Source organism: Sycon ciliatum, chromosome 1 (genome assembly GCF_964019385.1).
Source record: "Sycon ciliatum chromosome 1, ocSycCili1.1, whole genome shotgun sequence".
Classification (NCBI taxonomy): domain Eukaryota; kingdom Metazoa; phylum Porifera; class Calcarea; order Leucosolenida; family Sycettidae; genus Sycon; species Sycon ciliatum.
Window position 1 is genome coordinate 8909165 of NC_088643.1, and position 25984 is coordinate 8935148.

Genomic DNA, 25984 nt, shown 5'->3' on the forward strand with positions numbered 1-25984 from the left:
AGTACCAGGAGTACCGGAATCTCAATTGCGTTTGAAGTCCAATTGTGTTCGAAAGGAATCTGAAGAGTTGATTGAAGAATACGGCGCATTTGTCCGCCCCTCGGCGAAGGCGAACAGCAGAGACGGAGAGAGACCAATAGCCTCTACCAATAGTGTAGGTCACCGTCACCACCACAGTCCGCAACTATTGTGTGGAAGAGTACTTTCCATTGTTCCAAGGCATGTGCTAATGGCGTTCGTCTTCACAGGCGTGAACTGTGTCTGTGAGGCTTGGAGTCACATCGGGCGAGGCAGTGGTGTCTCGTTCGACGGAAGCAATGAATGGAAAAGGGTTTGTTTGAAGCCTTGGGGCGGAGGGAGTGCGTTCCGGCGACACTTCGGACGGGATCAGTAACGCCAACGCCAGCGCCGACCGCTCATGCACTTTCGTTTGTACATACTGAGCAGAGGCAGAGTGCAGGCGAGCGTGTACTCGTATGTGGGCGTAGAGTCGACCGTGACTCACTGCCGTAGATCTACTGCTGCCCTGGTACTTGAACTCGCAGCTCGAGTCTCTAGACAAAGGTTACGGCGATTCAATCCACGCAGCGCGACCCCTAATTTTGTCCTCCTACACCGCGGCTCGGATCGCACAGCGAGTTGATACGTCTTCGGACTGAGTTCTGCCAGCCGAGTCGACGGAGCTAGCTACTGGCTGCGCTGACCAGTGCTAGCATGCTCTCCTGTGCTGCACACGGAAAACGACGAAATCAATGCAAGTAATAGTTTGCAACCCAATACGGAGATACAGACAGAGTAAGGAGAGGGAGGTCGACCCGCGAAGCTTACTGCTACTCGGAGTGCTCAGTCCGCGGTGCCGCTCACCGCACGCTGAAGGCGGATGGCCTGTCAATCATCATACCAACTGACTCGTTATGTCAAGGTGTCAGACGGGGCTAGTCAACACGCTGTCAGAGAGGCATGGGCAAGCTGTCCACCTTCCAAGCTTCTCATTTGCCAGGGGAAGACTTTATTTATCCCGGCCGCACACAGCCCATGTCTATTAGTATTTTCTGTCTCTGGCAAGGCCCGCATCGAATTTTAATAATTGCTCCTGCAAGACTACAACTGGGAGTCAGTACAGCCTCAACGTTTTTGGCAGAGTGGTGTGAATCTGTGATAGGCTCAGACCAATTGCAGGACTGCCTGCTCCCATTCAACTGGCGGTGTTATGGCGCCTGTGACGCTTGCCACCCTGCTATCAGTGCTGGCCGTGGTGCTCTTGACTGCAACAGCAATGGAAGAGCAGTCGACATCAAGGTTACCGGTGAGTGAGGAGAACAATTATGTAGTGCTAGCCAGCGTATTTGCGCATCAGCGTATTACACCGTTCCCAAGCAACCAGACATTTCTAGGGTTACCACTCACATCAGTACTCCCAGGGTACCATGTTTGTTATAAATTATACTGTCGTAGCCACCTCATGTTTCTTACACTTTACAGGACGTGTAGCCGTACAACGTATGGCTGTGTTTGCATCACACTGTGACAGACCATGTAGCAAATACATGGACGTTAGCCTATTCCTATGGTGTCTGTGCAGGCTTGCACTAGTGGAGGTAATTTCACCAGCTGTGCAGCGTGACCCACGTGCAGTGCGACCCACATTAGAATCCCGGCACTCAATACTTCATTCATTCTCTCGTTTTTGTGGCGGCAATGCATGAAATCAGCCAGTCCGGTAGTAATCAGCAGATTCAGAGCTTGGGCGTGGTGGCATCTGTCTGAAAGCAGTGTGCCAATCATCAGCTCATCTGTCATGTGCATGTGCGTGGGCGGAGGTGCTGCAAGGCTGAATAATTCACTGAACTCGAGACAGAGAGTTTGGCAGTAGCAGTGTTAAATGTCCGTTACAGTTCCTCTGAAGGGATCGGGGTGCCGTGATTTGAACCAGCGTGACACTAATAGGCCGAGATTGACATTCGATGCCGAATGCAGTGCAGGATGAACTGGTATGGATTTTAATGACAGACACTCCATGATACAGTGATCAGTAAATAGTCTATAGGCTAATATAGGGATCAGAATGGTCATGTCAAACACTATCACACATAGACATCATTGGCAGCTTGAAAACATTTTGGCTGTGATCGATTTTAATTTCGGCCAGCTCGACCATATCCTGCATAGTGCTAGCTTTCTGGGGGGGTATCCAATATTGGAGGTAAAGCTGCAAGTTGTTTTTGACGTGACACGAAAGTTCAGCTCGCGTTAGGGGCCATCCAGGGTTACTGATTGTTTTTACAAAACGAAAAGTTTTAGTATGTTTCAGCAACCCAACCACTCACCCATCTTTTCTGCAGGTAAAACGAATTCCAATAAAATATTGATGTCAATTTTCGACACCCAGCAGTAACTGGACATTCTCCATCTGCATTCAATAATTATTTTCAAAACAAAACTCCATCAAACCCACCGACCCCCAAACGAAAACTTTTCGTTTCGAAAATATTATTGGTAACCTTGGACGGCCCCTTATATGGCTCGCGCATTGGAAAATAACGCGAGTGACCTTCAGCTCAAGTCGAAATTTGGAGTTTTGCACCAAATTTGACGTGAAGTTGCGCGTCACTTCAGAAATAACGTGCAGCTTAACCTCACTACACTGTTTTCTTAAGTGAGTGAGTTCAACACTGGCAGTTGGAAAACAGTATGGCCATAATAATTACTCTTGTTCAGTGCGTTCCGACCCACCCTGTTCTGGGATGGGGGGGGGGGGATTTTCCAGTATTCTGTTTGATTATGAATGAATTCAGAAGAGATACACTTGTGCTACGGGACCACTCACTGTACAAGTAGTGAGATACCGCCTTCCGGAGACCACCCGCCTCAGGCTCCAGACCGCGCTCCAATGCATGCCAAGACCGGTGTGAAAACCCACCTGCAGCTTTCCTGATTTTCCTGGTCATCAAGATCCTAGATCTTCTGTTGCTTTAAAAGGGGGTACACATACTGTATAAAACGACACCATTGCCATCTCCGCGAGTCATGCTTGCATCTGCTCTTTGATTATTATTATTATTATTATTAGACAAAATCTCATAGCATGTGACAAGCATAGCTAATGCAGGGACAGAATCCCCTGAGACAAGGGCGTTGAGCCAGCCACTCGTGACTGGACTTCCTAGATTTGTCTGTTCGTTGTCCAAAATAAAGACCGAAAAAATGGATAAAGCCAAGAGGATCAGGCATGTGCTGTATGTGCAGGTTTGTGGGGGGGGGGGGGGGCATCCACTCCCAGTCACTGAAAATAGAGTTCAGCATATGAACTGCCACCTCCAATCCCAACGTCATGCATGAATGGATGGCCACCATAGAATGTTTGGATGTTGGCGAGCAACCGTTTTAACGTCTGCATGTGCAAACTCATGATGTGTGTGGGTTTTTTTAGTGAATAGGATTGATTTGTGTGCCATACATCTCCTGCAGGGCCAAGGCATGCATCAGTACATGAGCGAGCGGCACCTGCGGACATTCTTCGGCAGTGAAGACGTGGATGGTGAAGGTAAATCCCCTGAACATATTTGTTAATCCACAATGATGCCCCCCCCCCCCTGGGCGGATCCAGAAGGGGTTCCAGGGGTTCCGTGGAACCCCCTAAATTTCGTAAATGTACTACTGGCAACCATATGCATGTCCATGTACATGTATCAGGTATTCAGTTTTGACTATACTGGACCCCCCCCTCCCCCGGGAGATCGCTGGATCCGCCGCTCCCAGGGCTGCCACTTGCTCCGATTTTTGATCGCCTGTCCGACAAACCGACCGATTTTGTTCCCAAAGAGGGACAACCAATTTCTTTACTAAGTTTTGAGCGCTTTTTAGTCCAGTTGGCCATTAATTCATAATTGACATGGTTGTAGTGCGTGTGCTGGACAGTTTAATGTGTTCTGGGGCCCAAACAGCAAGCCATTTTCCTAAATATTTCACCGCGGGGGCCCTGCCCCCGGCACCCTCGCCGGGGGACACCCCTCCGTCAGATTTTTCTCCCTCCAAGTGTGGCAGCCCTGCGCTTCCCGCCCCCCTCCTCCTCCGAGTAATAGTACCGGACACTACAATGGTTTGTCACTAAAGATGTTATGAAGTTCACTCAAACACCACACTACTTTATTCATTGGGTTTTTTGTGTGTGTGTGTATGTATGTGTGTGTGTGTGTGTGTGTGCATCACAGACCTGGCATACCACACTGCATCGCCGAGCCAAGTCACGCCTAGCGGCAGCCACGTCTCCTTCGACCTGCTCGAGGCCGGGCACCATCGCCGTCGACGATCACTGCCGTCGTCGCGGCAAACGTTCTTCAAGGTGCACGGCTTCGGCCGAGACTATCATCTCAGCGTGACGGAGAGCGACGGTCTCTATAGCGACCTCTCCGTCATCGAGCACCTTGGCGCGGGAGGCAACGTGACGCACCATCAGCCGGTCGTCGAGCCCAAGCATTGCTATTACCGAGGTCATGTGACCGGCATGGCCAACAGCTCTCTGGTGGCGTTCAGCACATGCAAAGGCATGGTAAGTCTCTCATTGACATAAAAAAATTCACCGTTCGCTTGAGACTCAGTTGGGCTGTGTTTTCAGCATCCGTAGGAACGCCGCCGCCCTGCAATGAAAAAGATCTAAGGCACAGGTGCATTGACATGGCTGCGGTACTATTCAAATTTTTCATTCCACCAACTAATTATCACAGTCCAACACCCCCACTTGACTGCGCACACGTGTTTCTCACAAATACTCCACCTGTGCAATAGCGCCGGTATTGGGGAAGCACTTCTTTCGTGAAGCGTCCGCATGGGTTTTGAGTTTATTTTATTCTTAGATGTGTCAGCTTTTCATACCACTCCTGCTGAATTTGCCTTTCTGCTGCAGATGGGAGCGGTGTATTCATCCAGCGACGCCTTCTATGTGCACCCACTGCCTGCCTATCTCCTCGAGCACGAATCCAACACACACGGCCACACGCATCTGGTGTATCGGCGCTCAATCGAAGGTCCCCTTCCGGTCAAGAGGCACCGCAGCTGTGGAGTGGGCGCACAGCGTGATCCATCAGGTACGCATAGGTAACTGAAGCACATTTCACGAAATGACCAGCGCTAGTGTTAACTTTCAAATTACAGTATGGTCCACTAGGCAATGCTGTTGCTATAGCGACAGTATCAATGTAAATACCCGTAGACATGACAGCTTCATTATCGAAAGTTGCACTCGACTGCCGCGTTACCTATCCACACCTGCATCATTATAAAATAGCACAAGGTGAACAATACTCGTACTTAGCAAGGATTCAGTGACCTTTATGTTATCTACTATTAGGCCACCCTTTGTTAATTCATTGTTTAACGTCCTTTTTTTCGCGAAAAGGTACGCGGGAGGGCGGAAAAAAAACAAAAGCCCATTCCAAAAACTGGAAACCCCAATCAAACATTTTGACCAGTAAAGCATGTGATATATACAATATTTCTGGGTCTAACGGCACTTGCAGGCATAGAACAACACTCTTTGATGGTACATTGGAGCACATGCCTGGTGAATCCAACAAAAAAGGTCCATAGCATGGAGTTAGCATGTCATGAATTCATTACATCTGGATTTTTACTAGGACACACACCGTACGATATTTAAAAGCCAACAAAAAAAAGAAAAAGAACACAAGACAAAGGCATGCCCGGGAGGCAATATTATAAGTTTAAGATCATGATCGGCACACTGTGAAACTACACAATCATGTATTTACAACTTCGCATATTATTGGTACTACTACTTTCTTTTTTTTTTCCGGTCGGAGGCAAAAGGTACGCGGGCGCGGACGTTAAACAACGAAAAAAGAAAGGGTGGCCTTACTAACATTGGCAGTATGATTAAAGTATTCATTTTATTTGTGGCTGCTTTGCTGGTTAATTTACTCTCTCTCTCTCTCTCTCTCTCTCTCTCTCTCTCTCTCTCTCTCTCTTCTCTCTCTCTCACTCTCTCTCTCTCTCTTCTCTCTCTCTCTCTCTCTCTCTCTCTCTCTCTCTCTCTCTCTCTCTCTCATTTTTTGCTTTTCTGGTGCGTTCTCACTCCTAACTAGGGTTCCAGCGCTACCGCTACGATAACATTCCGTACCACAGCGCCCGCGAGGAGATACTCGCCAAGTCCTACCAGAATCAGAAGAGCGTGCGCAACCAGTTCGGCCAGCTCTACGTGGAAATGATGATCACGGCCGACTCGTACATGATTGATCTGCACGACGGGGATTTGGACTACATCAACTCCTACATATTCACGCTGATGAACGTGGTAAGTCACCGTCCTATGGGCGTGTCACACACTGCACTGCATGGCTTGCACTTGCTTTACACATAAAAAATTGGAGGAGGCTAGGCGAACTGCAATTGGAGTTCCACGAGCCTCCGTGTGGTGTCTACGAACACTCTGGTAGCAAGGTAGTTTTTCTTTGCAAACCTGTGTATGTGTGTGTGTGTGTGTGTGTGTGTGTGTGTGTGTATGTGTGGGTATGTGTGAATGTGTGTGCATTTGTGTGTGTATGTATGTGCATGTGCACGCACTCACGCATGTGTATGCACGCCGGTTCGAATACGTGCACACGTGGATGCAGATGCAAGCAACGCTGGCAGCGGAAAGCTCGGGATTCGACATAAGAATCCATGTGACTCGCATTATGTACCTGCTGGAACCTCAGGTAAGCTTAAGGATCAATTTGTGAGTTCTGGCCTCAAGTCATGTCACGTCCTCTGATCATACTACTGTTCTATACTTGCTGCTAGGCGTACTCAGGTATGATAGTGGACCCAGACTCAGAGTGACGTACGCGGGTATGCTAGTGGACCCAGACTCAGAGTGACCTACGCGGGTATGCTAGTGAACCCAGACTCAGAGTGACGTACGCGGGTATGCTAGTGGACCCAGACTCAGAGTGACGTACGCGGGTATGCTAGTGGACCCAGACTCAGAGTGACGTACGCGGGTATGCCAGTTGACCCAGACTCAGAGTGACGTACGCGGGTATGCTAGTGGACCCAGACTCAGAGTGACGTACGCGGGTATGCTAGTGGACCCAGACTTAGAGTGACGTACGCGGGTATGCTAGTGGACCCAGACTCAGAGTGACGTACGCGGGTATGCTAGTCGACCCAGACTCAGAGTGAGGTACGCGGGTATGCCAGTGGACCCAGACTCAGAGTGACGTACGCGGGTATGCCAGTGGACCCAGACTCAGAGTGACGTACGCGGGTATGCTAGTGGACCCAGACTCAGAGTGACGTACTCGGGTATGCTAGTGGACCCAGACTCAGAGTGACGTACGCGGGTATGCTAGTGGACCCAGACTCAGAGTGACGTACGCGGGTATGCTAGTGGACCCAGACTCAGAGTGACGTACGCGGGTATGCTAGTGGACCCAGACTCAGAGTGACGTACGCGGGTATGCTAGTGGACCCAGACTCAGAGTGACGTACGCGGGTATGCTAGTGGACCCAGACTCAGAGTGACGTACGCGGGTATGCTAGTGGACCCAGACTCAGAGTGACTTGGTAAACCAGTCTGTCGCAATGATATCTAGTGAACAACCTAACAATTTCTACACCGGCTCAAATAACCAAAGTCAGATTGCTCAAACCGGGATAAACACAGCGAGACGACGTTGATGCTAACCAGAAAGAGTGCTCAACCAAGAGCATAACTTTCACATAGTTTAACGTACTTCAATAGATACCACCTACCTCGAGCATGATATTACCTGAAGTACATACTGCGTATCCCGTACGAAGGCATGGTGGAATTTTCTACGCAAATATTTTTTTAATTTTTTAATTTTTTTTATTCACAATCACGTGGCATTAGCCAATGAAAAGGTGATGTGGGCGATGGCCAGCCATGGCGGTAATAGAGGGGAGAAAGAAAAAGGATGAAAGGGGAACTGAAAAGTAAGAGAAGCACCAAACACTGTTCCTCTCATTTACTGATCGTCTCCTGATTTCAGTACCCCCTGAGCCATCTCCTCCAGCCTAATTCCTTCATTTGCGTGGTGTTCTCCTCCAGCCTCAATTGCCCGTCACACATGACTCGAATATCCTGCTCGACAGGTTTTGCGTTTTCCAGCACAGGCAGAATCCGCCGCCGGATCGTCACTTTCTCCACCATGACTACGCCATGTTGCTGACCGGGTCAGTGGCATGCACGCGACTCAAACGAATGTGTGCACGAGTGTCTCTGTGTGTACATGTGTCTGCATGTGTGTATGTACGTGTGTGTATATGTACGTGTGTGTATATGTACGTATGTGTGCGCGCGTGTGTGTGTGTGCATGTGCGTGTGTTCATGTGTGCTCATGTGTACTTGTCCGCTCTGTGAAAACTCGAGCTGCAGTCGTGCACGGGCGAGTTTCGTATTCAGTTTTTATCTGTTTCCTATGACTTCTTGTCCTAGTTTCCAATTTTTTATGTTCTACTATTTTCCTCTAGGTACGGTCTTTGTTCGAGAAACAATCGTGGCGGATGCGATGAGCTTGGTAAGCTTCCATAGTGGATTGTCCGTACTCGTGACGGCCATGGTGCCTTTCATGCGTCCAGTGTATGCGCATGATTGTGTGTACACTTGTGCACTGCTACGTCTCAATTTCAAACCTGGCTTGTGATTGCTTAAGGTGTGTTTTCTGTTTGCCTCCTCTTCTTGATCCTTCAGGCCGTGCGTTTATTGGCACGATTTGCAATCCCACTCGGTCCTGCGGCTTAGTGCGCGACAGGGGCATTCAGAATGGCGTCGTGATGGCTCACGAGTTTGGCCACGTGTAAGGTTGTGTGTGCAAGGTGCATTTATGGTGTGAGTGTGTGTGTGTGTGTGTGTGTGTGTGTGTGTGTGTGTGTGTGTGTGTGTGTGTATGTGTGTGTGTGTGTGTCCCATATGGTGCAGTGGTATGTGCAGCGATTTCCAATCGATAGGTTGCGGGTTCGATTCCCGACGCTAATGGTCACACACATCTTTCTTCTCTTTCTCAGACTCCTTCTGACCCTTCTTTCTTTCTTGTCATGTGGCATGTCACACAACTTATCATGTGACTATGGTCATGTGGCTTGTCACATGACTGATCATGTGACTATGGTCATGTGACTGTTTTCAGATTATCTATCATGTGACCTTTCTCATGGCTGGCTATGTAGCTGGTCACGTGCCAGAGAACTGCTCTCTAAATATATACTGTGATCACATTGTTCTCTATTGTTCTCGCATATCCACTGCTTCGGCTGCCATCGCGATGTGCATATCTGTGCGTTTTTGCCAGCGTTTGCACCATGATGGTTTGTGATTATCTTGTAAAAAAATCATGCCTCGGCTCAGTGTGCTGGCTGTTGTCCTTGTCATGTGCTGTGTGCTGCATGCACAGACTTGGCGCCGATCACGACTTGACCATCTGCCCGCGCGGCGGGGGCTATGTGATGGAGGCGTCGGCCAACGACGTGCAGAAGTACTGGCAGTTCTCGGATTGCAGCAAGGCCTTCTTCCGCAACACATTCAAGTATGCGCCCTGCATTGTCCTCTAAAAAAAAATAATAATAATGTCACGGTTCGCTTGAGACTCGGTTAGACTGAGTTTTCAGCATCCACGCCACCACCCTGCAAACATCTAGATCAGGCATTATTTGATGATGTTTTGCAGTACAGTAAAACCTGTAACTGAAGACCGCCGTGACTAGCGACCAGCCTGGTACAACAGACCACTTCGCCAGGCACGGACGGTCTCACGATCATAATTTATATATGGTTGTACAATGCAAACCTCTAACTAAGGACCACCTGCCACTAAAGACCGCTTTCTCTGGCCCCAAAGGGGTAGTCGTTAGTCACAGGTTTTACCGTACTTGCATAATTACAGGAGTGTGAGTATGTTGCGGAATCTTGCTCAGTTTGCCGTGTCACATGACTGTGTGCTGTTCGCCAGGCTGGCTGTGCTGCCCTAGATGTTCAGAGTACTGCTCATGATGCATGATGGCATGGCTGTATAGCTTACAGGCTCAGTTATCTGTTTACACGGTGGCAGACACGTGTGCAGTACTAACAGAATCTGCACCTACTCCCCTCTGATCTAGGGCTGCAAGGCCCACCTTAGGGGTTCAATACCCCTGGCCATTCCATTCTGTATAGCTGACAGGCTCAGCTATCTGTTTCCACGGTGGAAAGAGCACCCGATGACTGCAGTAAACGTTAGGATGGCTAACACGGCCTATGGTGTGTGATGGTGGGACCAAACAATTCATACAGGCAGATTATCGAGGCAGCATCCACTATCATGGTGACTTTCCTTTTCCTTCTGTATGGCTTCTACGTCTTGCGTTAGTTCTGAACAGGTGTCTTGTCTACTGGATTGTCCACGCCAATTTCACGGTCTGGTGGAGAATGAGAATAAGCTTCCCGGTGAGCTGTACAGTCTTGATCAACAGTGTAGCTTCAGATTCAGAAACTACTCGGCGTGTCCCTATAAGAAAGAGGTAAGAAACTACTTGGCGTGTCCGTATAAGAAAGAGGTAGGGCATTGCTTACAGTGCTGTTGGGTTCAGAAGAACTTGGTGGGGGGGGGGGGGGGGGCAGCCTCGTAGCCTAGGCCGTTCATTGGCAGGGCGTAGTAGCAGCAGGGCGTCGGGAGCATGCACTGTGTGACAGGATATATGACCATATGTGCAGCGTTGCTGATTGCCTTAGATCTTAGATGTGAAGTCAAACATTCCATGGCAACGGGCATGTGACCTGGAAGAAGTACAAGTACAGCAAACGTCCATAACTACCCCCCCCCCCCCCGTTCTGAACAGGGGTTGTCAAATATTTCACTGCTCCCGAGATCTGATCCGATCAGGGTCCAGTCCAGGGAGTAGTAAATATTCTACTACATGCATGACGTAGTGAATAATAGACTCAGATGGAGAGCCAAGTTGGAGTGCGCATCCCAGATGTGCTAGAGCTGTTAGCCAGTTAGTTGTAGAATGTCAGTACCGTCGGTCAGTGTCGTGCAATGCTATCGCATGAGCTGATTGTTTAGTAACTGGTGGTGTTAGTGGACATTATAGCGTAACTTGTAGTTCCTTGGTCCTTTTTGTTCTTCGACTGTATTATAAAGTTGATTGTTCCAACTAGGAACACACGCTTCTTGCCGAACTTGACACTTGACTGACTCACGACTGCCAGTCCAGAGCACACGAGGAGCACGTCGCACCTTCCACTTGGCAAACCTGCAAGAAAGCACCACTCCCTGCTCAATACACAGTGTTTCGGGGAATTCACCCCTCATCAGTTCGTACTGTAATATAGTGTAATAATATGATATCTTCACGAGGGTGTGACATCAGTGCACCGACCGTGACCGGGCTTGTTGTATGTGTGTGTGTGCGTGTGTGTGTGTGTGTGCGTGTGTGTGTGTGTGTGTGTGTGTGTGTGTGTGTGTGTGTGTGTGTGTGTGTGTAATGCTGGCGTATGCGCAGGTGATATGCCAGACTCTGTTCTGCGACAGCAGGGACAGTTCGACGGGCTGCTGGACCAACTTCTCGCCGGCACTGGACGGCACACCGTGTGGAAATAACAAGGTAAGTGCAAGTCGGCAGTTGCTTGGCATGGCGCTCGTAGACAAGCTGTTGCACTGGACAGACTAAAACTGGACACGCTTGTAGCAATAGAAAATGCGTTCTTGAAGCAAGACTTCCCATCTTTTCGTTGAGCAAATTGTATACCATTCTGTGAATGCTGAGATGTTGCAATGTCGCGAACAATATCCATCACTTGATGATACGTTACTGTAACGTAATGTTGTGTTATCAATTCGGGCGTATTCCTGTAGAAGACGATGTCATGGCTAGGCTTCTATTCACATCAAGCTTCTATTCAAACCAGGTATTTCTATGTATGTCAACACTAAAACCAGGCTTATGTACCGACAGTGTATCTTGAAAATCCAGCTTGTATTCAACACAGGCTTCTAGATCAGACAACTTCTGATACAAAACACTACGTTATGTCCATCTACCTCAGATCTGCTATCGTCGACAGTGCGTTGACAATTCCACGGTGCAGCGTCTGCACTTCGACAAGCTCGCTACCTGCCAGACATTGCCGGAGAGCGCTGGATTCCCGGATGTCCTGCGGCGGCCCATCATACAGAGGGCGGTCGCCAAGCAGCCAATCAACGGCGGCTGGGCAGACTGGTCCGACTGGTCTGCGTGTAGTCTTACCTGCGGTGGAGGACTTATGTATCGGCGTCGTGAGTGCATCAACCCAGAGTAAGCGCAACCTGTTGAAATGCCAGCCATCTATTCATCCATTCATTTCATTTACTGGTATACAAGAGAGAATGGGGAGGTAGGGAGGGAGGCAGGGAGGGAGAGAGAGAGAGAGAGAGAGAAATCTAGTGATACAGATGTATGGATGGATGGATCAAGGGAGGGAGGGAGGGAGGGAGGGAGAGAGGAAGTTACAGTGTCCAACACAGGGAGAAATTTTTGTAACATCCCCGAGGTGCTTTATATCTTGAAGTTTCACAGAGGTTTCACTATCCGGTTATTTCGATGTGTTCATACACCTAAATGTACCTCATGTGCTATTGGAATTTCTGTCTGGCTTCTCCAGTAATCCAAGCATGACTGAAGGCCAAAGTTCTCTTGTTCTTGTTTGTGTTGCATATCACCAGGCCAAGCAATGGTGGTTTGCCTTGTGATGGCTTGCACGCGGATGTCAAGCCCTGCGAAACACCGGTATGTATCTGTTTCCTGGTGACAGCGTTCGCTTGGCTGCTAGTCTGTGCGCATAGAGTGGATGTGTGTATGTGCATGGATGTGTTTTGTGTGTGTCCGTGTGTGTGCGTGCGTGCGTGCGTGCGTGCGTGTGTGTGTGTGTGTGTGTGTGTTTGTGTGTGTGTGTGTGTGCCTACGAGCATGTTTGTGTACGCGTACTTGTATGTGTGTGTGTGTGTGGTTATCCTTTTGTACCGTATCATTTTGGTTGTGTTTATACATGTGTGCATGTACTTCAAACGGTGTGTTCGTTTATGTGTTCGTGTGCTTGTGCACATGTATGAATTTCAGGGGTGTCGGATGGTATTTTAGTGTGGTACGGTCAACCATCTGAAGTACAATTTACACGTGGGGGAGGGGTTGCTGAGCCAAAATGTTTGGAAATTTAGATCCCAGAGCAGTGTGTTATATTGATTCACGGGGTACCTTGGGCAAAAAGTGGTCGTACGGTCAACACCGTAATGACAATACCGTGTCCGACGCACCTGAATTTTAATGCCTTTCCCCGGCTAGATGTATACATATTCTATGGAGTATAAATGCAGTGGCATGGCCAACTGGTGCTTTTCTATTATGCTTTTTTGAGCCACTATGCTTCAGGGATTTTTCTGTTTACCATTCCATTTAACACGCATTTCAGGATTCATACTACTCACTCACAAGCGTCTGTTTACTAGCACATCCGAATTATATTGCAATTTTTTTGTACCATTCCATTGTATCGTGCCCGCAGCTTTGCTCAGCGTCAAGCATTGCCTCCAAACCTTTCCGTGATGCCGACGACATCTGCGGGGCACTTGGTACGGCTGAAACTGGCCGACTTGTGCCACACACTCGCATGAACAGCTCGGCAGCGACGGCTTGTAAGGTGCTGTGCCGCGAGATCAGCGACACGCGGGGAGAGAAGCTTCACGACTTTAACATGGTGCTGCCGGATGAGGCGCCGTGCGAGGTCTTGATGGGTGACAGCTTGGGCAGCGGCAAGTGCATTGACGGCGTATGCGTGCAGGTTGGTTTTGCAATTGTGCTGTGCTGGACGCGAGCCTGGTACTCTCTATTTCTCAGTCAGGATCTCTCACCGGCCCGTCATTACTGCTTATACAGTGCGTGTGTGTGTGTGTGTGCGTGCGTGTGTGTGTGTGCGTGCGTGTGTGTGTGTGTGTGTGTGTGCGTGCGTGCGTGCGTGCGTGCGTGTGTGTGTGCGTGCGTGCGTGCGTGCGTGGGTGTGTGTGTGGGTGGGTGTGTGTGTGTGTGTGTGTGTGTGTGTGTGTGTGTGTGTGTGTGTGTGTGTGTGTGTGTGTGTGTGTGTGTGTGTGTGTGTGTGTGTGTGTGTGTGTGTGTGTGTGTGTGTGTGTGATCCCCTGTAGCCTAAACGGTAGGGCACCGTCCCAGAAAGACAGGGGTGCTGGGTTTGAATCCCGCTCGCGGATCCTTCTTTCGCAACATTGGCGCCCAACGTGGGGCTCGAACCCACAACCCTGAGATTAAGAGACTCATGCTCTACCGAACCTAAACCAAGTGGAATCCTGTACTGATTGGACACATGTCCATGCACCAACGTGCTGTGGATCCAACGTGCATCCCTGGATCAAGCCAAATCCTGTCTCATCAGGACCGTTTCCGCTACACCAGGGGTGTCCGGTTACCGTACTACTTCTGATGACCACTATCATTTGAAAAACATGTACTTAAAAAAACAACAGTAAAACCTGTAAAGGCGACCACCTGTCAAGGTGACCACCTGTCCCAGAAGACCACTGCAGCCAGGACCAAGGGATGCTACAGTGAACGTCGCTTATAACGACACTCGGCGGGGTGTCAAAAACGTGTCGTTATTCGCGAAGTGTCGTTATACCCGAAGTCTCATTATATGTATTACAGTTGGAAAGGACTTTGCTCTGGGCATGGAAATGCTGTCGTTATTCGCGAACTGTCATTATATCCGCAGTCGTTATTAGCGAAGTTGACTGTATGTCCAGTCAAATGACACTGGATACGCAGACCACCTGGTAACAGAGACCAGACCGTGAAGGTCCCTCGAGCAGTCGTCTTAGACAGGTTTCACTATATACAGCGTACCATTGTTCACTATCATGTGCCATGAGTGTATGTTATTTAATGTCATGTTATTAATGAATTTATTGTACGGCATGATTTTGTTTGCTGTAGAGCATTGGCTGTGATGGTAGGCTGGATTCCGGACTGAAGAAGGACGTGTGCGGTGTGTGCGGCGGAACGGGACAGTGCTGCAGGGTCCTGCACCGCGTGACGCAACCCAAAACACGCTCGCGGCGAGGTGAGTCCCTGCCAGGCATTTCGCTCGGAATCTCCGTGTGTGTGTGTGTGTGTGTGTGTGTGTGTGTGTGTGCGTGCGTGTGTATGTGTGTGTGTGCAGTGAACATCAGCAGCTACTAGTAACAGATTTGCAATAGTTGCTGCAAATTCGATCAAAATCAAATTCGCAGCAAATGCTGCATGGCAGTGCTTGGCCGGACTTTCCACTAACATTCAGGATTTTCTTGTGACACACAAAAGTCACAAAGGTTCAAGTCGCCTGATGTTTGCGTTGTGCAATAAACTCGGAGTTGCCACGAACTCTGTAAACCTCCGTTGTGCTGTTTGTGTATAAAAGTGCTCCATGTTATTGTGTTGAGCCCTCTCTGTTGGCTGAAGGAAAAATTCATGTCCTCCTTGTAGGATTTTCTTGTGATGTATGTTGTGTACTGTAGTATGTACAAAAAAACTGTGTGCAGTGGGAAAAGGTCGCCTTGAGCAGGACTTGATCACTACTCAAAGTCATTGCGGTCAAGAGTGAGCGGGTGGCATAGCGCTTTCTCGAAAGCAACGTCTTAGGGTAGGACACCTAGCATTGTACATCTGCCTGTCTGTCTGTCTCTGTGCTTATATGTTCGTGTGTGTGTGTGTGTGTGTGTGTGTGTGTGCGTGTGTGTGTTCCCCTTATAATGCATAAGGCCGTCACTATCAGATGAAAATCCCGCGTGGAGCAGACAACATCATCGTCAGAATGCGTGACCAATCTAAAGACTTTGTGCTGAGTAAGCTACCGCATGTCAGCAGTACCACTATGCCACGCTCACACAAGGTTTTCACAGTCCCGTACAAGATCACTCACCAAGTTACATGCACACAATACCTCATTGGCCTTCTACCTGTACACACACACACCACTGCTTAGGAATGAGAGTCACCTTTATCAAAAGCAAGCCCCAGCCAGAATAGTCCTGAAGTTAATGTATAGGTCGCATCAGGTTCTGCTAGCTTTCCCGCTTAGGTGAAAAACACCTTTGGAAACATTTTTGTGAAAAGAAGAAGGACAAAATGTTACGAGTTATGACTAACTGTCGGATCTTTTACAGTCAGCATTTTTCACTGCTTTACTACCCCATGTACACATGAGTGGGTATACAGTCAATTTTGCATTATAACGACACTCGGCGGGGCATCAGAAAAGTGTCCTTATTCGCGAAGTGTCCTTATACCCGAAGTCTCATTATATGTATTACAGTTAGATGGGACTTTGGTTTGGGCATGGAACTTCTGTCGTTATATCCGCAGTCGTTATTACCGAAGTTGACTGTGTAGCATGTACTGAGCTAGAATGTTGTCACCATAGTTACGGGATGTGCATGTGCTGCTCCATGATCGTAACTGCATGATCGTAACTGTCCACTCCGATCCTAGTCACCATGGTTGCAGAGCGGGTATGTATGCGTTGCTAGTGACCGCCACTGTGCACGGCAAGCCTTGCTGATTCTGTACGCAGTGCTCAACCTTGTCACTCTACAGTCAACTTCGCTTATAACGAGACTCGGCAGGGCATCAAAAAGGTGTCCTTATTCGCGAAGTGTCGTTATACCCGAAGTCCCATTATATGTGTTACAGTGGGATGGGACTTTGCTCTGGGCATGGAAATTCTGTCGTTGTTTGCGAATTGTCGTTATATCCGCAGTCGTTATTAGCGAAGTTGACTGTACCTGCAAGCAGCCGTCAGAGTTCGGGGAGATGGGGTATGCGCTGATAACGATGATGCAAGAGTAAATGGTCGTGTCCCTTGCCGAGGGAACTCACGGCCGCCGCTAACACCCGGCAAAACCAGCGGCAGATACAGCGTAGCCTTACACCTAGTAAATGCAGTGTAGCCTAACACACACACACACAGTGCTCATTTCTAGTAACGTTAACCTGCGGTCACCGCTGTGCATGCTTTGCTTGTTTCTCCACTTCACAGGCGTGAGCATCGGCCGCACGGGCATCCTGAACCACGCCGACAGCGCCATCGTGCCGCACATGCGCCGGATCCTGCCCGGCCGCACCCAGTCGCTGCTGCAGTACTCGCATCCGAGCCACGCGCCCGCATACCTGACCGTTCGCGGCAGCCTCAGCAGCGAGATAACCATCAACACCTTCCGGCTCTCCGGTCACGGGGAGTACACAGAGCCCGGCGTGGAGGCCACGTACACACGACCTGAGGCGCGCACTTGCTCCCAAAAGCACTACTGGCGAACGGCAAAGACAAAATGTCAGGGTACATGTGGATCAGGTATGTTACCAAGGTTACACGGCTGGAGTAAATTCAGCTGTTGTAATGCCTCGAAAGGTGTTTGACGTGTGTGCAAATGCTGATGAGTGCGGTCAAGTTTTAATGGTATACGACTACACAAGGACTGGGTTTGGCTATGTGGACTGGCTACAGGGACTGGCTACAGGAACTGGCCATTGACTGGCCATAGGGACTTGATGCAATGAGTGGCCATATGAACTGGCTATGGGGGCTGGCAGTGGGGACTGGCTAAAGGGACTGGGCATACGGGGACTGACTGCTCATAGGGACTGCTCATAGAGACTTGCATTTTTTGGAAACAGGCCATGGGGACTGGCTATGGCCTGGCCCCGGGGGGATTACAGCTACAGCTTTCATACACACTTCTTCTGTACACACCGGGAAGATCTGCCTTGCGCATTGAGCACTCTTGGCAATCAATTATTGTGATTTCACGAATTTTCGGTGTACATTGTACTTATATTTTCGGTACTTTCGGTATGTTTGTTTCATACCTAAAATTTCAATACAGCGAACAAACACTAACACGCATAATCCGATTGGGAACTGCTTCTCTGTACCTAAAATTTCTGTTCACCTAACCTGGCCCTTTACCCTCATACCGAAAATATTGAGCACCTAAAATGTCTTGAGTATACGGCAGGCGATTTGGAAACGACCTTCAGCTGAGTTTGCTTCCTTTTGCTAACATACTGCAAACCTTTTGTTCCTACTATTCTGCTCGCAGGAAGACAAACCATTTACAGTGTGTGCACCGACCGGTCCAATGGCAAGCAGCCCAGGAGTAACGAATGCCGTCGCCTGCGTCTACAGGGCTTCAAGTCTAATACGAGTGCGTCATGCCATCTGGACACTGAGTGCGAGAAGCCGGCAAGGTAAGACATATGGAGCATGTATACGCACATGTAACATATTTGCGTGTACAAGTGAATAATAAGCACTTGTACACACACTCACATGCACATACAAGCACGCATGTATACACAGCTAGACATTTTTGAAAATGCACGGTTTCATTTTCATGTGATGCGAACTGTTGTAACGAAATTTGTCACTACAGCTAGCACATGGGAAACAGCGCGTCTTTTGCACTACACGCTGTAAAGTTTTCAGGGTGGGCTTCCCCTTGACTGGAGTACAGTGTAATGCTGCTAATGCTGTGCAAAGGGAGATGTAGTGTATAGTGATTGTAGCAGCATTGTCTCTCTCCGTACTGTCTCTCTCCGTACTGTCTCTCTCCGTACTGTCTCTCTCCGTAATGTCTCTCTCTCTTTCTCTCACATCAGTATTATATACTGTAATTTCACAAATTTTCGGTGTGCATTTATTTTCGGTACTTTCGGTGCATCTGTTTCATACCTAAAATTTCAATACACCGAACAAACACTTACACACATAATCTAATAGGGAACTGCTTCTCTGTACCTAAATTTTCTCTTCACCTAACCTGGCCTTTTGCACTCACACCGAAAATATTGAGCACCGAAAATTTCTGAAAATAGAGTATGCGCATCCTCGTTATTAATTAAGCAGTGCTTGTTTTGTCCTGCAATGGACTCTTGCATGGCTTGCAAGCCCAACACAACATGTTGAACTGTCATTGTGATCACCTCTGCATGCACATTGCTTCGAATACTGTGCGCAGGTACGAATGGCGTTTCTGGAGGTGGAGCGAATGTACCCGCACATGTGGAGGCGGGGCGCAGACCAGGAGAGTTGCCTGCTTCGAGTCCGGCAGGCCTCGCCAGCCGCCGGTTGCTAATAAACTGTGCACTAACATTCGGCCGCCAACGCAGAGATCGTGCAACGTCCACGTCTGCACACCTGTCAAGCCTATCTGGATTAACAAGAAATGGTCTAATGTAAGAAAATCTTGTCACTGTTAGTAAAGCATAAAAAAATACACACAACACCCTCCCCCTCCCCCTTTCATGTATCGATATTTCTCTCGCTCTCTCTCTTTCTCTCTCTCTCTCTTTCTTTCTCTCAGTCTGTGTGTGTGTATGTGTGTGTAAAACATGTATCAAGTCTAGGTGCAGTATATTATGACATTTACTTCCTGACATCGCTACCGTTGGTGTTATACTATCTTGTGTGTGTGTGTGTGTGTGTTCATGTGTGTGCACATGTGTGTGTGTGTTCATGTGTGTGCACGTGTGTTAATATGTGCATATGTGTATTTGTGTGTGAGTTACGAAGTCTGAAGAAAATGTTGAACGGCCTCTGCTGGGATGACGATTACACCACAGCTCGGTGGTTAGAGCATCGCTGGCTACAAGCGAGGGTGCCTGGTTCGAGTCCTGGTGGTGACAGTCAATTTTTTATTCAGACTTTTCCCGTTTGTGTCTTTCCCTCAAACCAGTTAATATGTGTATGTGTGTTTGTAATTTTGTATATGTGTTTATGTGTGTGCATGTATGTATGTATGTATGTTTGTTTGTGTGACAATGCATGCTCCAGTGTTCAGCTGCATGTGGCAAGGGCGTGCAGGTGCGCGTCATCATGTGCCGCCTGAGAATCGGTACCAAGCCAGTCAACGTTCCGCCGCTGGTATGCCAGCGAGCAGGAGTGCCCGCTATTCCAGAGACCCGCGAGTGCACAGCCGCGCGAGCCTGCCCACCACGTAAGCGTGTAATCCATTGTTGATCTGTGTGCATCGTGTGAGTGAAATCATTGTGTCAGGAGTTATACAGTTTCTAACCTGGGAAAATGATGTGTGTTTTGAATGCACAACTTGCTTTACTTAGTGCATTGATTTCAGGAGTTATAGCAACATCACGAAACCTCTAGTGTGCAATATCTCACACTCGGCGATCTTTCAGTTAAAGGCAGAATATTTAGTGCATCAGTTTGTGCGGCCATTCGGCTCATGGAGATAAAGTTTCATGCCAGTGCGCCCCATGACAGCTGACATTAAAACCAAGTCGGTAGAGCGTATAACGGCAAGAAAAGTATAAAAAACATCCATGCTCTTTACCGCTACCGTCGGAAATCCAAAACACAGTGTTGCCGTATGCATTGTGTTGTATTTGACATCACTAGACAAACGGGCGACTATGCCCAATGGCCAATCACGATAGAAAGAGAGAAAAGAAAAAAAGGCAAGATAACCTGGATACGTGGTGTGAATAGAACAGAGAGTCTAGAGATCTCTCGGTATAAAGACCATCCTGGCATTAGCCATGAAAGCAAACTTTCAAAAGGTGCTTGAGAATTGTGTGTGTGTGTGTGTGTGTGTGTGTGTGTGTGTGTGTGTGTGTGTGTGTGTGTGTGTGTGTGTGTGTGTGTGTGTGTGTGTGTGTGTGTGTGTGTGTGTGTGTGTGTGTGTGTGTGTGTGTGTGTGTGTGTGTGTGTGTGTGTGTGTGTGTGTGTGTGTGTGTGTGTGTGTGTGTGTGTGTGTGTGTGTGTGTGTGTGTGTGTGTGTGTGTGTGTGTGTGTGTGTGTGTGTGTGTGTGTGTGTGTGTGTGTGTGTGTGTGTGTGTGTGTGTGTGTGTGTGTGTGTGTGTGTGTGTGTGTGTGTGTGTGTGTGTGTGTGTGTGTGTGTGTGTGTGTGTGTGTGTGTGTGTGTGTGTGTGTGTGTGTGTGTGTGTGTGTGTGTGTGTGTGTGTGTGTGTGTGTGTGTGTGTGTGTGTGTGTGTGTGTGTGTGTGTGTGTGTGTGTGTGTGTGTGTGTGTGTGTGTGTGTGTGTGTGTGTGTGTGTGTGTGTGTGTGTGTGTGTGTGTGTGTGTGTGTGTGTGTGTGTGTGTGTGTGTGTGTGTGTGTGTGTGTGTGTGTGTGTGTGTGTGTGTGTGTGTGTGTGTGTGTGTGTGTGTGTGTGTGTGTGTGTGTGTGTGTGTGTGTGTGTGTGTGTGTGTGTGTGTGTGTGTGTGTGTGTGTGTGTGTGTGTGTGTGTGTGTGTGTGTGTGTGTGTGTGTGTGTGTGTGTGTGTGTGTGTGTGTGTGTGTGTGTGTGTGTGTGTGTGTGTGTGTGTGTGTGTGTGTGTGTGTGTGTGTGTGTGTGTGTGTGTGTGTGTGTGTGTGTGTGTGTGTGTGTGTGTGTGTGTGTGTGTGTGTGTGTGTGTGTGTGTGTGTGTGTGTGTGTGTGTGTGTGTGTGTGTGTGTGTGTGTGTGTGTGTGTGTGTGTGTGTGTGTGTGTGTGTGTGCATATGCGTGTGTGTGTGTGCATATGCGTGTGTGTGTGTGCATATGCGTGTGTGTTCATGTGCGTGTGTATGTTGCTATTCTGCTACCCGGATCAGGTCGAAGGCCAAGTATCTGCAATGACATATCCGACCTTTGCAAACTCATCCGAGGTGGCGGTGGATGCAATGACCCCGGAATGAAGAACCTGTGTTGCAAGTCATGTTTCTGAGTGGGGAGTCATATGTTTACAACTCCCTGCATCCGTGTGCTACAGTGTATCAGTGAATCACTACCTTCAGCACTGCTAAGTTTATCTGTATTTCTGTTTTATGACAAATGATATAATCGTATCAGCATCACCTCATTTTTTATTGATTGCTAAATTCTATCAAGGTGTATACTTGTTCTCCAAACTTGAATCACTGATACGTTTTCTCCTAAAGAGAGCACAACATGGGAGGGTGTTCCGATTATCTGAGGGTCCCTTTTTCTGTAATTATTCTCTTCGTGCACATGGGCCTGTGCATGTGAGGGCTGGTTGCGGTATGCGATGGAGACTCGGCTTGCTGTAACCTGTACAGTGTTTTAGTGTCCATTGTCAATTCTGAAACTTACCAAATTGCCGATTCATTCTATTTGTATTCTAAAAAAACATTCGTACCATGCCGCTTCAGCTGATTCTGTTCATTGCCGTATTAAACTATTTCTATTCTATTTCTAATTATTCCGGCCAACGCACACAACCTCACCCAACCTGTACAACCTGTACATTATTGCTGTATGCCACTCACATGGCGCATCTTACGTCAATGCATTCTACAGATGTACTATAGTCCTATAGGCCTACTTCAAAGTAGTTGCAATAAAAATTCTTTTCCACCTTACTTGTATGGAGCACCGCAGCTACTTGATTACGTAAATAATTTATATCAAGAACCATACGTATCAACAAGGGCAATCACGGGTAGTTAGTCGCTACTCTGAGTTTCATGCAGTCGCAATCATCAGGCTACAACATGAGGATGCTACTGGCCATGCCGGTAGACATGTACTCGTATGCGAGGAGAGTAGAGGCATTGGTGGGTCTTGTGCTGCTATGCATGGGGTGTTGATTTCGCAACGTCAAAGCGATGTGCTAAGCTTTCAGCGCTGTATAAAGAACCATACCCAGTGGGTTAAAATTCCACTTAAAAAAATTCCTGTAGCTATGCAAAAGTCCTTACGCGTACTAGTAGATGGTGCGGAGCACGACGCCAACCGCAGCAAGGCAGAGTGCATGGCCGAACACTTCGCCAACACATGCAGTCTAGGGGTAGACGACCTATCCGCCCCATTTCCTCACGTCCGTCGCCCGACCACGTACTGACCGCAACCTCTGCACCATCCGGTTTCGCGAGACCACAGTCGAGCGAACCCTCCGCCAGCTCAGCCCCCACCAAGGCCACTGGTCCAGATGGGATACCTGCCCGCGTCTTGAAAGCCTGCTCTGCAGATTTGGCACGGCCGCTTTAAAAGCTATTTACGGTAGTACCTGCTGTCTTCGTTTTGGCATCCAGCCTAAACAGTGGAAGGTTGCAAACGTTGTTCCAGTCCACAAGCGCAAGTCAAAATCGTCGCCATCAAACTATCGACCAGTGTCGCTACTGAGCATCATCTCCAAGGTCATGGAGACTATAAATCAACAGGGCAATCGGCAACTTCATGGAGACGAATCATGTCCTGTCAGAACGTCAAGTTGGCTTCCGTCGCGGCCACAGACACAGTGCAGCAGACCTGCTGACTGCTCTCCACCACCACAAGGCACCAGTGGGTGCACACCGCAGGAGATAAAGGAGCTTCTCGAGTGCTGGCCATCGACATTGCTGGAGCATTTGACCGGGTGTCGCACACTGGTGTATTGCCGCGTGACAAGGCTAGAGTGTATGGCATCTCGGGAGACCTGCATCGGTGGCTCCAAGACTACCTCTGCAACCCGCGGCGCATGCACATCTCCGGCCAGACGTGCTACAGGGCAGTATCCTGGGCCCCACCTTATTCTTGGCCTACGTCAATGACCTCGAAGACCACCTCCCAATCGGCTCCAACCTCGCCTCATTCGCCGACGATGCAACCCTTTACGCCGAAATCGCAACTCTCCCTGGTTTTCCTGACAACGCTAGAGTACTCCAGGCTGCTGTTGACCTCGTATCCAGTTGGGGCTCGGATTGTAAAGTGCAGTTCGAGCCAGCCAAATCCCAGGCCCTTACAATTTCTCACCATCGTCGTGACTGGCCAATACATTGTCTTCAATGGAACTCCTGTCGAGGAGCAGCCCTCCATCAAAGTACTCGGCGTCACATTTGACCAACAGCTAAAATTCAACCAGCATATCCGAACCGTTGTAGTCCGAGCAACGTAGAGACTTGGAGTCTTGCGCAAGGCACTTCACTTGCTGGCTATTCCTGCCCGACTTCGAGCCTACAAAGCCTTTGTCCGGCCGGTTATGGAGTATTGCCCAATCGTCTGGATCATGGATGGGGGCAGCTCCTTCCCACTTGAATCGGCTGGACTGGGTGCAGGAGCGAGCCATCAGGTCAATACATCCGCTATGCTGGCTTCCTAGCCTCACAATTCCCCGCACCATCGCTGCCCTCTGCCTCCTGTATAAAAAAGCCCTTCGCGATAATTCTCCCTCTCTCCTCTCGAGAATGGCTCCATCCTGACACAGTAGCCCAGGACCACCCGCCTCACCCGCGACTGCCAGTTCAGTAGGGGTAGGTTGCACTTTTTGAAGCTCCCGGAAATCTTTCTTGGTAGAGCCCAGCCGGCATCAGGCCGGACTGGAGGTAGTTTCCGTAGGGTAGCAGTAAGTTTTTCTAGTAGTGCTCGTAGAAATTGGTGACCTCCGCCATGCCTGGGGCCACCACGAGAACAAACACTCGCGCGACTGCCCTGAGTCACGGATGAAGAGCTGAGGCTGATGGCGTCGTTGTCGGGCATTGAGTTATCTGTGGTAGAAATCCTGAAAACATTGGCCGCACTTGTCTCGGAATCGGCTGATCGGGAGACGCGCCTAAACAAATGGGTTGACGAGCTGTCAAGGCAGCTCAAAGATGTGAATGAAGAGTTAGTGTCTCTCCGAGAATCCGCCATTGCCTTGCGAAAAGTTACCCCAAGGCCAGTTCAAACCAGGGAGTAGTACAATACCGGTATTGTACTACTCCCTGGTTCAAACACAGCTGGGTACGGGTGCGGATCAACCTTCGCGTAGGCGTACCAAAGCAGGCAGTGGGGCACTGTGCGGTAGTGCTGACCCGAATTTGCTAGCAATTCTTCTAGCAAAATATCGAAAAATTTTGAAAGGGAATTTGCTGGCAAAATGGAGCAAAATATCGGTGTGTTGGCTGGGAATTGGGAGATTTTACACATATACGGTGCACATGACTCATTTCGGCACAATTTTACCAACACGTGACTCACTTTTTCTCATTTTTGCCAACACGTAACCCACTTTCGGTCAGTTTTCTCACACGTGACACAAATTTTGGAGCAAAAAGGGAGCAAAATATCGAGTGGCCTAGCAAAATGAAAGCAAAATTTCGACGATGCACGAGCAAAATTATGCCGCAAAATATCGAGATTCAGCTGGCAAATTCGGGTCAGCACTACTGTGCGGGTACAGGTACTCGAAAGCATGACACCACGTTGTCCCGTAGCGTCCCCAGCAACATTTCCCGTAGCGGTGACGAGTGTGAAGAGGATGGCAGCGTCCCCTGCAACATCTCCCGTAGCAGTGACCTGGTGACGAGTGTGAAGGGGATGGCGACCAAGATGCCATCCCTACCAAGTCCCAGACAGATGTGACAGAATCCAAGCCAATCTTCCATGAGGATGACTCATGGAAGCTTGTCTCCTCAGAACGACCCAAAAACAAGCGTGCTGTGGTGTATGTGGGCAATATCGCCACAGATAGCACTGAGAGCCACTTCAGGCAATTTATCAAAACCAGGAGTATTGGAATTGGTATTGATTTATTTGAATTCGGTATCTCAACAGTACATTGTACAACTTGGGAAGATCCGAATGACATAGATACATAAACATAAAAGTGGAGTAGGTGCTACAGCGGATCATTTTATCGCAGATTGTGGGACTAAACTAATACCAGTATGCAAGTACACAAGAAATAAAAGCTGAATAAATACGACTGCATGACATTGGAGAAAAGCACCAATTAGAGCAAAACAAAGCGACACATCACTCATCGAAAACATTTTCGAAAAGGAGCTGTTTTAACCGGGTACATTGTGGCCCGTCATTAAGAAGGCAGGCAAGATGGGCGTTAAATGCAGAAGACGTATTGCAAGACTTCATTTCGAAGGGCAGAACATTCCAAAGTAAAGCAATCCTACTAGACAATGAGCGATACCCGCATGCAGTCTTATATCGGCATAACGAAAGATTATTTGCAGAAGAGCCGCGAGTGGTGTAAGCAGGTGTA

The 25984-nt window shown here is 48.7% G+C and overlaps 1 protein-coding gene across 1 annotated transcript; it reads left to right on the plus strand.

The window, feature by feature from the left end:
* The first annotated feature begins 814 nt into the window (after positions 1–814).
* Positions 815–22252, plus strand: LOC135812114 (A disintegrin and metalloproteinase with thrombospondin motifs 16-like). Its single transcript, XM_065325446.1, has 22 exons — positions 815–1306; positions 3469–3544; positions 4212–4549; positions 4904–5084; positions 6102–6310; positions 6630–6713; positions 8072–8196; positions 8494–8540; positions 8714–8819; positions 9414–9545; positions 10365–10515; positions 11500–11601; positions 12044–12291; positions 12699–12762; positions 13535–13810; positions 14971–15097; positions 15774–15857; positions 17051–17362; positions 18111–18258; positions 19029–19245; positions 19844–20006; positions 21621–22252. Exons 1-22 carry the CDS (start codon positions 1211–1213, stop codon positions 21731–21733), a joined length of 3399 nt encoding a protein of 1132 aa, XP_065181518.1. The 5' UTR covers positions 815–1210; the 3' UTR covers positions 21734–22252.
* The last annotated feature ends 3732 nt before the right edge of the window (positions 22253–25984 follow it).